Source organism: Acromyrmex echinatior, chromosome 2 (genome assembly GCF_024713525.1).
Source record: "Acromyrmex echinatior isolate Ae372 chromosome 2, ASM2471352v2, whole genome shotgun sequence".
Classification (NCBI taxonomy): Eukaryota; Metazoa; Arthropoda; class Insecta; order Hymenoptera; family Formicidae; genus Acromyrmex; species Acromyrmex echinatior.
In genome coordinates, this window is record NC_141853.1 from 24,057,056 (window position 1) to 24,071,068 (window position 14,013).

General features: G+C 40.5%; 2 protein-coding genes across 9 annotated transcripts in view; one reads left to right on the top strand and one right to left on the bottom strand.

Annotated features, from left to right (window-relative positions):
• The window catches only part of LOC147910662 (uncharacterized), a 446,179-nt gene that overhangs the window by 339,279 nt on the left and 92,887 nt on the right, over nucleotides 1-14,013 (top strand). The gene's annotated exons all lie outside the window — the stretch shown is intronic.
• On the bottom strand, nucleotides 671-13,900 carry LOC147910665 (uncharacterized). 2 transcript variants are annotated; one of them, XM_087402647.1, is made up of 3 exons: nucleotides 8,024-13,900; nucleotides 2,358-7,746; nucleotides 671-1,743 (listed from the first exon to the last, which is right to left on the bottom strand). In XM_087402647.1, the coding sequence occupies exons 2-3, from the start codon at nucleotides 2,821-2,823 to the stop codon at nucleotides 1,697-1,699; spliced, it is 513 nt and encodes a 170-aa protein (XP_087258773.1). In that variant the 5' UTR covers nucleotides 2,824-7,746; nucleotides 8,024-13,900; the 3' UTR covers nucleotides 671-1,696. The 2 variants fall into 2 exon arrangements, with proteins under 2 accessions (XP_087258773.1, XP_087258772.1); XM_087402646.1 differs by having other exon boundaries at nucleotides 2,358-13,900.

The window sequence follows — 14,013 nt, forward strand, 5'->3', positions numbered from 1 at the left end:
AGGCGGGGTATGGGCGGCTGGTGAGTGACCCACGGACTTAGACTTTCACCCGCACTCGGTGCGACCTCACGCATACGCGAGCGGATCCTCTCTCGTGGCCGAACGTCGTCTCATGGACGGCGAGGAGGATGATGCGGTTGAAAAAGAAAGAAAGAAGGCTGTAGGAAGAAAAGAAGTTATATGAACGAAACAGAGGAAGGAAGGAGGAGAATGGAAAGAGCAGCAGGATGGAGAACAGAGCGAAGAGGAACCGCGCGTCTGTAGACAACGTCAGCAAACGAAGGAGAAAGAGATGGCATAGATGGCGAAGATGGAGACGGAGAAGGAGAACAAACCAGCACCTGTACCCTCATGTAGCTCCCTCTTTTTCTCTTTCTCTCTTCGTTTCTTTATTTTTTTTTCCCCTCTCGGATCTGAATGTACGTATACCCTTGTATATACGCATCCGCGAGTGTCGGACTTATAGCGTGGGTTGTTTGTTTGATGGCGAGTAGGTACAGAGCCGTCGTACGACACGATCCGTGATCCATTCGCGGCGCGTCCGTTGGAAGTTATCCGTCAGCGATCCGAAAGATTTCACACGAGGATATACGCGCGTCGCTGCCGAAGGAGAACGTTCTTGCCATGGCTCGCGATTTGTCTTCCGCGAGACCCGATACCTTCTATCGCTATCTCAACGCTACGTCATCCGCGGGAAGAAAGATAAAAAGAGAAAGCCAAGAAAATATGCAACAAAATACGAAAATGGAATATAAAAAGAGAGGCTCATGGAATTAAAATTATCATACAATAATAACGATCTCGGGAAGAAATGCAGGATAATTTATTTGGATCTTTGCGTAAATCATGCTTGTGTAGATTTTCCATCATTTATCGATGTTATAGATATTTTACATTTAATAACACAAGTTGACACAAATACTATTTTATCTTTCTTAACATTTAATGAATAATAAAGATAGAATTATATTTTTATATCGACTTATGTCATCAAACCCTATTTGGTAGAATAAAGGCTGTCATATATTTATCATAATAATAATCGTAAGACATATCATAAGAATTAATGTTTAAAATTACATTAATATTATCATAAGAATTAATGTTTATAATTATGTTTAAAAAACTAATTAAAATTTAAAAATTTTGACAATTCTTAATTGATATTTTCTAATAATTCTTACGGTACATCTTACGGTTACTATTATGGAAAGTGTGTACGGGAACTCTAACGTTTGACAATGAAACATCCGAGACTAAACCTTCCTCCTTACAATATTGCAATTCGAGCGGTTTACAATCGACGGAAAAGATTTCCCACGATACAAATAACACGTTTCGACGAAGGCGACTAAAACAATGTTAGCACCGGTAGGCGGACGGATACGGCCCTGGAATCGTATACGCGACTTTACGTAGAAGCGTCTGTCTCTATATGTAGAGTGTAGGCGGCACTCCTAGCAGGTGCTCATTAGATTACAGGGACGATGTTCGAGATGTTAGCCACCTTTTACTCACTGCTGGAGAGGCTTCCACGCGAGATTAGGATCTCCATGCGGTTCTTTCCACGACGTTCGGGACCTTTCCCCGCCTTCAACCCTTCCCCTCCTTATAGCCTTGTCCATCCTCCTCGTGTTTGTCGATGTTCCTGATTTTTACGGGAGTCTAAAATCCGTATGGCGCGCATTTACGGGCATTACTCGTTCTGTTGCTTTTCATTGTCTTGCACCGATCGATTTGAGTCTGTTTTTTTTTTAATAGCAGACAATTATGGTTTTTAAACCAAATCTCTATTTTATATTGCTTAGAATTATTTATTTTACATTAGAAATATCACGGTTAATGAGTTTACATAGCTCAGTTTACGTTGGCTTGCATTTTTTACTCATTATGATTTATTTTTTTGAAACCTTATTAATAGAGATATATATTAATAAAATTATTGTTGCCGAATGATTATAAACATTTAGCCTGACAAATAGAAAAAAAGTGAGCAAGTTCCTTTAAAGTATACGTTAATTAAAAATAAGGGGAGCAAAGGGCCATTAGAAATTAGCGTTGTAAATGATGCACAGAAAATTATTACAGTAATTAACGTTTTGAAAAAATGTATTAACCCATTAAATAGAGTGCCCTTTGTAAATCGTTATTCGATGTAGAGAAATAATTCTAAAGCTAAATGTAAATAAAATATGTTACTCAGTCACGAGTTTTTTTATATTCATCGTACACTACACTAAATATATGTATACTTACTGCTTACATACTTATTTAAACATTTTTCAATATCTTAGATTATTGTTCGCACTATTGTTCAAGCTATTATTTATTCAAATCAATCTCGAAAATCAACATACCTTGATCTTTTTTAAGAAGGACGATTCGCATCCGGATCAGCATCACGCGGGCAGGTAGTGCGTTTATCGCAGCAGGAAGTCGGTATACATATGATAATCTGAGGCCCGGTCGTAGTCCACACGCACTAGGTTGGACGTAGAGAGCCCGCGTGCGCGAGCACACGTATTTATGCGCGTCCACGCGTGTAACTTGCGCCCGCCGCGACCAGGGCGCCGGGTCCTGGGAGTTGAATTTGTCGCTCCATATCTCGTCCCGGAATTTATGAAACCCGGCCTCGCCATAATTTACACAGCCGTGCTTGAGCGTCGTAAATAACGGCGGACACAAAGCGGGGAAGGTGCAAGAGGTGGCCGATGGTACAACGGAATTCAGGGCTGGCGGTCCATTGATAACGTTGCCTCTGTTTCCCTTTGTACGAATTTGTGTTGCGTTTATAAAGTCGCACTCTTTCCTCACATTCTCCATTCTACATCAGCTCTGCTATAATTTCGGCACATTGTGTACGCAATTAGCAGTTTATTTTATATAATAAAACATAAAAGTTTATTTTTTAATAATACTTGTTAACAATATCAAATTAAATTAGATTGATATACATTAAATAATAATAATAATAATCTTTATTAAAGTGCAAAATAATAAGAAAAGTGTAAGTAGATGTACAGTATAAAATAATGTAATAAAAAAAAATGCATCTCAAAAGATGAGACATCTGCATAATGTTATCTTGAATGTTATCTATAACGAATTATGATTGAAATAGAATATTCCAATTATCTGAAGCAGACGTTTTTTTTCAATTCGATCACTGAGGCATGTGATGATATTTATTGTAATAAAGTATAGTTGTTAATTATGTGAAAAATTAAATATAATTATTTCTAAATATACTTACATATTAGGAAGAAATAGGAAACGTATCAAAGACAGGAAATGAATTTCGAGATTTTTCGCCGGCTACTTTCACGAGATCTCATTGCTCCTTTCATCGTCCGTTGAATGCACGAGCTCGAATTACCGTACAGAATCTAATTACTACCTAATTAGGACGATGGTGTATCGTCAAAGCGATTACATCGAACATCGAGTTAAAGACTAGCATATGCCGTGTGACGATGAGCCATATTTTCTTTCCGCGTGCGACTTTCGATACGGTGAAAATGATTAGCGGCGAAGCAGGGCAACCGTCTAACCAGTCGTACATTAATTACATCTGCACCGAGTGTGAAATATATCGTAATCCCTGGTGTTATCGCGCGACTCGTCGAATCTCGTCACAAAGTCGTTCATTCGGACGGGATTAAACGCGCGCCGGCTTTCGATCGAGTACGTGATTATGTGACGGAGGCGGGCCTGGATTACGAATACACCTGCATTCTTGACACGGAAATCGAGCCGTCGGGTCCCCGTTACACGATCGTATTAGCATAATCGAACAGCCGATGTAGCACGTCCCCGCGAAATGTCTCGTGTCTCGATGCCACACGATGGGTCGACAATGTGCCGACCGCAATTACGGCCGCAAGATGGAATTATGCGTCTGCAAACACGCATGACAGGCTCCTATCTCGAGTCCGAGGATGCCCTCGGTTGATCATAGAACGAACAAACTGGCAGTGGAACAAGGAGATGGAATAGGTAGAAACATGTTCTGTCGTGAACACGCGCGAGTCGCCGCTAGAAGGACGCGGGATGAGATCCGGTAAACTGGCGGCCGCGTCGCTTAATGACGATGTTAATTAATATATTTGAAGCGTCGGCGACGTGACTCGAGACGGTACGAGACCGACCGCTCGTCCCGATTAGCATAAGCAAATCCTCCGAGGCGATTTCGTACGCGTTGCTAGAAGTGTTAATTTCTTGCTAGCCCGTGCAGTGGCCTGCCTGGCAGTTCCTGATGTGAATAGGACACTAGAAGAGGGAGATCAGGGAGATTGACGAGAGAGACACCAGTACAAGTTGCGAATAGCGAAGAAGAAAGAAGAAGCTACATAGAGGAAGATCTGTGGAATAAAAGCTATAGGTTAGCGACAAGTAGAAGTAAAGCGAAGGATAAGTGGTTCATAACATATTCATAAATTGCCGAATATATATATATATATATATATATATGTGTGTATGTATATATATATATGAGTTAAAATAAGATACAAGGGATAAGAATGCTAGATAAATATCTCTTGAAAAAGTCTTGGCAATGTTAAAACAAGTGCATTAAAAAAAGAGTTAGAATGAAAAAAATAAGGACTACTATTAACAAAGGAGGAAGAATAAGAGTAGAAAGGGAAAAGCGGTAGCGAGAAAAAGTAAGAGATATCGGTGTCATTGTCGAGCGCGAAATGACGCGGTGTCGAACGCGCGGCGGAGCGTCCTCTTAATGCGAGCCGAGTGCTCGGCAAACAGAGTCGCATTAGTGCGCACCCGATCCATTAATGAAATCAAAACGGACTTGAGAGAACAGCGTTCCTTTCGCTCGATTGCGTCATTACAGTTGGCCAGTCGATCGGTCGAGTTGGCTGGTCGGTCTAACGTGATGGATCAACCGTGGGATTATCGCGCAGATCCACCCGCCGTCTCGGCCGATTATGTCACACTATTATTTTATCCTTTATATTTCTATGCTATATGTACACGTGTTCGTTCGTATATTTCGTCAGAGCTTAGTCACGCGCGCGCGTTAGTGTGCTCGTCATTAATGTGCGTAATAACTAATAACAGCCACGAGCGACAGTCGAGGGATATCTTTGATATAAATTATACGTTGGAAAGGATATCGCCGGCCGTTCGTTAGTCATAAATTATGTTTTGCGAGAACAAGAATTTGTTTCGATCCCGCAGCCTCTCATTCTGTTTCGAACCCAAAGTGCGATCGATTTTTTAGATGAATTATGTATCGAACAAATACATGGCAGTAATAGTAAATGTTACATAATTCTATAGCTTTCAAAATGAAGATCGCTAGAAACTTACAGCAATATTCATGATTCAATTGTATATCCAAGATCATCTTAAGTCTGATCTTAATGATCTTAATCCTTCGATTCAACATTGTACATTTTATCATAAATTTAATTAATTAATTTGTATTTATTAATATTATATTTATAGAGGTCAAAATTTATAAAATACACTATTCCTTTTACTTACTCTCTTTGAACAGAGAAACCTACTTTTTAACCTATTTTTTTTTCAGCAAAATCGCCCCTTCCGTGTATCAAGTATACAGAATCTGGATGCTTCCAATTGCTAGTTTTGACTGCAATAATCTTTACGTTGTTACGGAATCAGAGAAAACCGCTTGGTTTCTAGTTATTCATCTATCGATTTGTCGGGACTAATAATTCCGGAAGTCGATACGGCGCGATACGGCGAGTCGCGAACGAAACTTAAAAGGTGCTCCTCCAATCGGTTCGCCGATCGTCACAAATCGTCGCAAATCTCCTCGAGAATGGAGGCCGAAGGCCACGCAACAGTATCGATGGCAAAGCACGTACCGATACATATACGGTTGGTGAATAATACCGGTCGCCCGATTTGTACGCTATTAGCACGAGAGGATCTCCGATCGCGCCGGCGTAATTCTCTATCGGACGACCGTTACTCCGTGAAAATCGCTCGTAAAGACCGGTGCCAGACTCGTAAGCGTACACGTCGGAGTCCTTTATTGCTCCATTCTTCCAGCCGCGCCGGTCTACTAACGACGCGCGGCGACGACCTATTCGTATCGGATGCAACTCGCATAAATCTCCTTATCTCTCTCGTTCTAATACAACCTGCACTTGGCTCTCGATTTTCCCAGTCGCGGTAAAAATAGAATCACAGTTCTTGCGTCGCGTGATATCTCTTCTGCGCCAATCACTTGGTACCTCTTCTCACGTGAATGTCCTAAAAATTATAGCGATATGTTCCAAGACATTTAAACGTGCTTATGCTGTAATACGGGCTTCATTTAAATTGCGTTAATTTCGCACTTTGCTACTTCTTTCTTTTTCTTTTTTTTTTTTCTTCCGTTAGTAGTCTCTTATATGAAATTTTAATGCGAGCAGCTGCGCAGAACTTTCGATGGCGTGCTAAAATCCGAACGGTGGATTCACAAGTACCTCGTAACTTTTGCGGAATGGACGCTTAATTGTTGTAATTCCGGCTCACACGACGGCTGCTGGCGTATGTACAAGGACGTTCTTAATTGCTCTATTCTTCGAGAGGCTAACTGCCGACTTATTCCTATCTGCCGCGAGTTATGTGCGAGCGAATATCGTTGCCACCATATTTCTGCAGATACCTCGCGCTCTCTCCTCGGGTTTTCTAGTCGTAGGACTTAACACGCTGATAAAGAAACCATACTATCATTACGGTAACGGCGCGTACTTGGTAATGAAATACTTTTTAGACGTCCCGCAACATAACGAGCGAGTATGCAACTTCTGCGCTGCAAGGGCTTTTCAGACACAATCGCGAGAAATCTGCAGGTGGAAGTACGCGTGACTGTGCAACAGTCGACGGACAAAGCAATCGCTTGATGCCCTCCGGGAATATTTAAATCGGAATTTGCGTTACGCGTACTTGAATTAAGTTTTTGCATTATTGTCATTCCGATGAGGATGCATTATGAACGTAAAAAGTTACGGACTGCAATAATCAATGTGTACTTTCAAAGGAGGTCGTGTTAAAGCTTGAAGATAGATTCGACACGTATTTTATATTTACATAAGGTGCGATTATATAAAATATTTTCTTCTCTCTTCTTCTGTCGATTGCCAAATCGAAATGTAATAAATCTCAAAGTATTGATATAGTTAAAGACTTGATATAATATTACGCGCTAATGTTCAATCGACGGTTTACGGTCGAACAACAATTTATCGCTAATCGGCCGTTTCGTAAAAGGCGGAAGGAAATCGTGGGATCAGTCGTGATCGAGCGGGCATTGCGCGAAATCGACGGGTACTTCTCTCCGTGTACTTTCCAAACGCACTGTACGTAAGTATCCGAGTGCAAGGTGCACGGTATTCTCAACAGTTTCCACCGTGCGCTATACATAATGGAGGTTAGCCGCAGGATGGTAAATCACAAGACGCCATGCGGGCGTAGTTATATCGTGCGTGCGTGATGGAAGATTAGTACGGCATTGTGCGAGCACCGTGGAGGCACGCGATGATTTATCGCATACGAAAACGCGTAGGGTGACTCTCTCGCCGATGATCGCTACCTTCACGTGGACGTTCCGAAACGGAAAGTCGTCTCGCCGAAGCACGCCGTCACGTGTCATTCTGGAGAACGCCGTAAAGTCGATTTTATACCGGTCCCCGGACGGCGACGTTTAACGGCATTGACTAATCGGCGGGTATTGCAAATTTCGCGTACTAATATCCAGAGACCTCAAAATATCTGCACAAAAAGATAAAAACGAATAATAATTGCACTCATCGGAGATGACAAAAATCCCCGATATACGTTCATGATTTCGAGAGGAACAAGTAGTATCGCAATGAATATTTTTTTGTCCAAAAGCGATAATTTCGATCATTGAGATTACGAGACTTAGGGAGCAATGGAGAAAGTGTGTCAGTCCGTGATTATATCTTCGCCAAACGCGAACTAGTTTCGATACGCGACGGGGATAACGTTGTGACGAGAATGAAGGCACTTAAAATTCGGTACGAACCTGAACGCTGGAGAACAACGAGCGCGCGTGAGAGGATATAGCTGCCCCGAAGACCGCCGTACGAGACAAAACCGCACTACTGTAAATGGTAGCAGCCTGCAATCATCATATTTCTTGATGATGGCCGACCCCGGCTGGGTACATAGGAACGTGCATGCGCGGGGACCGAGGATAGTCGGGTCCCTTGAAGAGAACCACGAGGCCGAACCGCAAAACCGTTCTGTTCCTTATTGCTCGACCTCCGCCGGTCGCGCGCTTCTCTTCTCCACCCTACAGCACTAACGTACTGGTCGCGGCTAGGCAGAGCGATTGAGACCACAGAGCACTTAAGATCCTCCCCCCCCTGCCTCCTCCTCCTCCCCTGTACGTGGAACGCTCACCCGACGACGACGTTCAACCTGATTTCTCCATTGACCCCTCAGTGATGGGCATTTGAACTGAATTATTCGGTAGAGAGTGACTTCGTGGTAACGCGGAGATCAACTTTGGTCTACGTGGCTAATTGACTGAGCGAGTTTTTACATCTCCTCCGAAATATCCTCTGTAAACGAAATACATAAAATAATAACCCTGTAAGCAAGAGACATTTCAGTAACATTGCAGCAACGTTATGACGTTGGTATTATTATGATTACATTTTTTGTATAATTATAATTTTTTATTTCATATTCCAGAAATGCATATTATCTTATCTATTTAGAACTATTACGATATACAATTAGTTGTCCCTGCATTTCCAGTATGGCACTTGGTATGGATAAACGATTACAGAGTAAGGTGATAAGAGCCTGGTGCAAGTTTGATGTACTTAAGCTAATCGACTAATTACAACGATATATGAAAGAATCTCAGGGAAATATGACAAAGGGAAAGAGACACGCAACGACGAGAAGAAGAAGAAGAAATCATGAATTCATCGGATAAGAAATTGGAAAGTATCGTAATGGGATATTTGATGTTCTTCATTACGACAAAGATGCGGTTGTGTATATTAAACAGTACGTGGGCACGCCGACAGACAGTGTTACACGGAAAGGCGACTCGCTCAGCGGCTAACAACGTATTGCTATATCGTGTACCATGTGTGATTATGTAACTACTACTATCACTATTACCGCCGCTGTAATTATGACTCTAATTACGGTAACTCCGATAATTATATCTTGATACATTCGAACACATGCAACGCTATGTGATGACTGGATGAAGTCATCCAGTCATGCTGCTCTATCTCCTTTTTGTTTTTCTACATTTTCTGCATTTAGAACAACACGATGCAGAAATTATAGAATACACTGATTTAATTTAGAGAAACGTTTATATAAAAACTTATAATTAATTTATATAAACAAGAATATATTTTTCTCTCTAATTAATTCTTGAAATGATATCTGGATGTGTTGATTTGTCATTTTGGCTTGTTCAACACTGTTTCATGACGCTTCGATCAATGGAAAAAAAAAAAAAAAAATTAGGAACACAAAAGAAGGGAATTCGTGATATTTCGATTAATCGAAGAATAAAATCGAGGATAAAGAGAAAGGGAAACGGGTGTAAATCTGTTCGGAAGTTATGCGTACCAAGGTCAGCACATGGAATTCTCCCGAGCGATGTATAACTGCGTGCGGAATTCGTGCTATAAATCAGACGCCAGGAAACGAAAGAAATGCGGTGCATCGTCGTAGTAGTTCCCAATGGCTTGTGTAGTATTTCGCTGCTTGCAATGCTGGTAGTATTTTGTGAGTTTCGGAGTCCGGTATACGTTGTACGTTGCGAGGGAAGTCGCAGAGTGTCGTTGTAAAATGTAATGCCAGGTATCGAACGGTCGGGACTATCCCATGGCAACAAATTGCATTGTTTGGATCGTTGGAGTTAGTACATCATTCAGCAAGCTTATTTAATAGCGTAGCTGCCGAACATTTTTGCATACTTGTATACTTCGATTTTGAAAACAGATTTTTGCCCGTAACGGAGATGATTCTGTAAAGTTTTTTTTTAGACCATAGTAAATAAATAAATTATAGATGAATGGAAAAGGGTAAAAATGAGAACGAAAATAAAAAGTAAAGTAGAGGAAAAGTCAGTTGGTATCCTGATTTCTCTTGGTGATTAAAACCTGACTGGAGGCATAACAAAAAAAAAGCATGTAGTGACGAAATAGAGGTACGATTTACGAGGTAAGGCGACTGCACGATATAAAGAAGTGGCAGGTCTTTAATCAGGGCAAAGCAGAGTGCTCAGTTAAGTACGGTTCAAGCGGCAGAAAGAGAGGAAAGAAGGATTGAACTAAGAGGGCAAGATGAAAACGGAAGGGGAACGGAGGAGCCACCGAGCCCATGCGTCATTGGATTAAGATTGTAACCAAATTATTCATCCGGTAGGCGTCCCGCGTAAGATACCAACACGAGCAGAAGTCAGGTACGCGTAAAGGCGTTGCTTTGCAACGAGCGATAACACTGGCTGATATATGGGGACCACACAAAGCGCGTAACGGGACCTTAAATCGGAATTAATAGCGCCCTTTGCGAGACCCCGCGGAACCGTCGTAGGGATCTCGTTTTTACTCATTCAAGTGTATCTCGTAAATTGGTAATAACGAGAAGTAATTGGTAGAAAAATCGGACGCGCGTACTTTGCGTGACAAATGCGAGAACTGTGAGAATTTACTATGTTGGTGATTCTAATATAAACATCTGTGGACAAGATATATTACTAGAAATGTTTTTTAAAGTAGATAGGAGCATCTGATTTTAAGTTACAAGATATATCGCTGGAAGTTAAAAAAAATTATTATTATACTTATTTTTTATAAAGTAGAAGTATCTGATTTTTAGTTATAGCGAGAATCAAAAAAAGTTTTTAAGATGCTTATTAGCAAATCATTAATAGAAGGTTTCTGAGATGCTTACTTACAGCAATAATATTAAATTGCTTGTCAATTTAATTTGTTGAATTACTTCAGCTTCGATAAATTAACTATATAAATTCATGAAATATATTAGGCAATTAGGAAGAACCGCCTTGACCGCCTTGAAAATAACATTTTTCAATCATGTGTGTTAGATCTCATCGATCTATCTTTATTTAATATTATGTAAAAAAAAAAGGATTGCGCATGTACATTTCTGATTAACCAATGAAAATTGTATGCAGGATACCACCATCTTGCCGCGATGATTTGAATCGGCATCACATCTTTTTCCTTATGTGTTTTTAATTATATGTACTTACATTATCAATTAAGTTTAAATTTTGCATGGAATTATATTATATCGGGTTTTTAACTTGTTTTTTTTGGCATTATATAGCCTAGGTTGCTTTCGAGAAGCGTGCTATCAACGCTATTTGTATCATACTAGCCTTGTTTCACGTTTAATGGACGATGAGAAGATAAAATGATACAAATAGTGCTAATAGCGTCTCCCCGAACCCAGTCTAAATATATATATATATACTTGAATATGGCCGCATCTAACATCTGCAAAATTGTACAAATTCGTCTCGAGAAACGAGCATACTTGAGTTTTTTCCACCATAACTGAAACGAAGATGAATTATATTATAAGGTTTGTTTTCTATGATTGAACTAGTATATATTTTTGGAATTTAAAATGAGACAGATATATGTTTGACATTCTCGCGAAAGCGAGAAAGAGAGTTCTAATATAATCTAGTGCAGGAATAAAAAATAGACCTGTATTAGCATTTAGAACAAATCAATTTCTCGATTTTAAGAGTCTACTCTCTGAAATTATATGCTATTTATTTAGTATAATTTCAAGCAATTTACAACTGAGAAAAACTGGTTAGGATTTTGGATGGATAAAGTTTACTCGTGACGAAACGAACTATGGCGAGCATTAAAGCAGTTTTTCTAAGAATTGTATTGGCAAATTATAATCTTCCCGGTTTTGTCACGTATACAAGTCCGGTCGGTCCCTTTAATGTCGCCCTTTCCCGTTCATCTAAGAAGTCAAACAATACGTGCGGATTTTGCCTTATTTACTTTGGTCGAAGGCTTCTCTACATGCAAAGCACGCTTTGTCATTTACTTTCATCTGAACCGGATTACACTGCGTTCGAGAAAACGTTCAAAAGACTCAAAAGACTAGTCCCACGAAATACGATATTAACCTCTTTTCTCTGCTTTTAATTTGTATAGCATTTCATTTATCTTTTTTTTCCGGTTAAAGAATGACTAATATTAATCTTTTGTTATTCTTCAAAAATTCCAGTTGGATTCAACATTATTAAATCGACTTACATAATGGCTTACAAATTAGGCATCTTATTAAATTTCCAAGTAAAATGTTAGAAATCTTAAATATCTCCTTATAAATCATTGTATGAATCGTATGAATTAGATATTATAGAAATCAAGAACACAGTATTGCTGTTGCGTAACATTTGCTATATTGAGATTTTCATTATTTTTCCTGGATTGCAACACGGACGAAGGATCGTTGCTCTGTCGTCAAATATTTATTACGGCTTCGACTTTTACATCACGTTCACGCGCGGTCTCGCCATTTAAACGATCAATACGCGTTGCAGTTGCGATTCTCAGTTTATACGAAAGTTTTTTTTGCGCGCAATAGCGAAACGGCGCCGCCAGCCCTCGAAACACCTCGGCGTGCCGCTGTTTAAAGCTTATACGTAGAATCATTCAGGCCTGAAATTGCGCCATTCGCGAGTGCGACGCGAGTTGCGCGACGAACGTGCGAAGTAGCCAGGAGAGAAATCACACAGAGAGGCGGCCGTTTCCGTTATAATACACCTCTTCTTCTCGGCGTAGAAACTTTCTCGGGTAGTGCAAACACTATTATCGGCATTATACGATAAGTCGAATTGCGGGTCACGATCCTCGCGCGTCGTGCTTAATGTTCGCGCGGGATTTTTTGAGAAAGTCATCGTACACCGAGAACCGTCGATCCGCCGACTGAGTGACAACAGGTGCTCCCGGATTTACGCTTGCCGGCGATTAGCATTTTACTCACGTAAAATTTATCTCCCAGTCATTCGCATAATACAGTTAATCCCTTACAGTGGCCTCGTCGGGGGCCTTTCTCAAGCTCTTTCGCTTCGATACATCGGTGCTAAGTGCCGTTGAAGAAAACATAGACGGGCTCTACAGTTAGATACTGAATGACGATCTTTCATGGATAAAATAAATGTGATTAATAAATTAATACCGATCCACCTTTACATCTCTTACTTTTTACGCGTTTAACAGGAAGATAGCACGACAACATTATCTTCGCTGTCGCGACAAGACGATTTTAATCATTAATGCTACGGCTAATGTGGAATTAGTTATATCGATGTTTCGATTTTATTAGATAAGCGAAGCTGTAATGTAGCTTCGCTTCGTTGCGCGAAGAGGCGAAGATAGTTAACTCCCGTATTACCTACATGCTTATGTAAGACTCAGCTGCTAAATTTGGCTAAGCCTAAGATTACTAATAGTTGCTGTCAACTTCTGCCAATGATATAAGAATATAAATGATTTAGGTACTTTCAACGAAGATGAATGAGAAACTGGACGTATTAGATTCCGCGAAAGTTCTAGACAACTTGTTAAATCATGATCAGCCGTTGCAATTACTGGAGCGGCCGAAGCCCAAGTATCGCGCTTGCCGAAGTATTTATATACAAGGATGATGATTTTCTGAAAATGTCAGTTGAATAGACTGATGCGGACCTATAACAGCTAATGAGATAGAATTTATAATTTCGTTCTATTCATACGTATATCTTTGCAACAAGTATGCACGCGCATCGTAAGAAATTGCATGCGGTTCAATCCGCGGATTTAAATAATCTCCCGCGAGTCTCTTTGTGGATGGCCAATCTCGCCGACTCGATCATCCGTCCGTTTTGCATGCCGACGAAAGAAAAAAAAAATCGTATTTTACATCGAATCCTCGCGGTGCATCCGACGGCACGTTGTCGTTGACAACAGCCGAAGGAGAAATTTCTTCCCTCCCTCG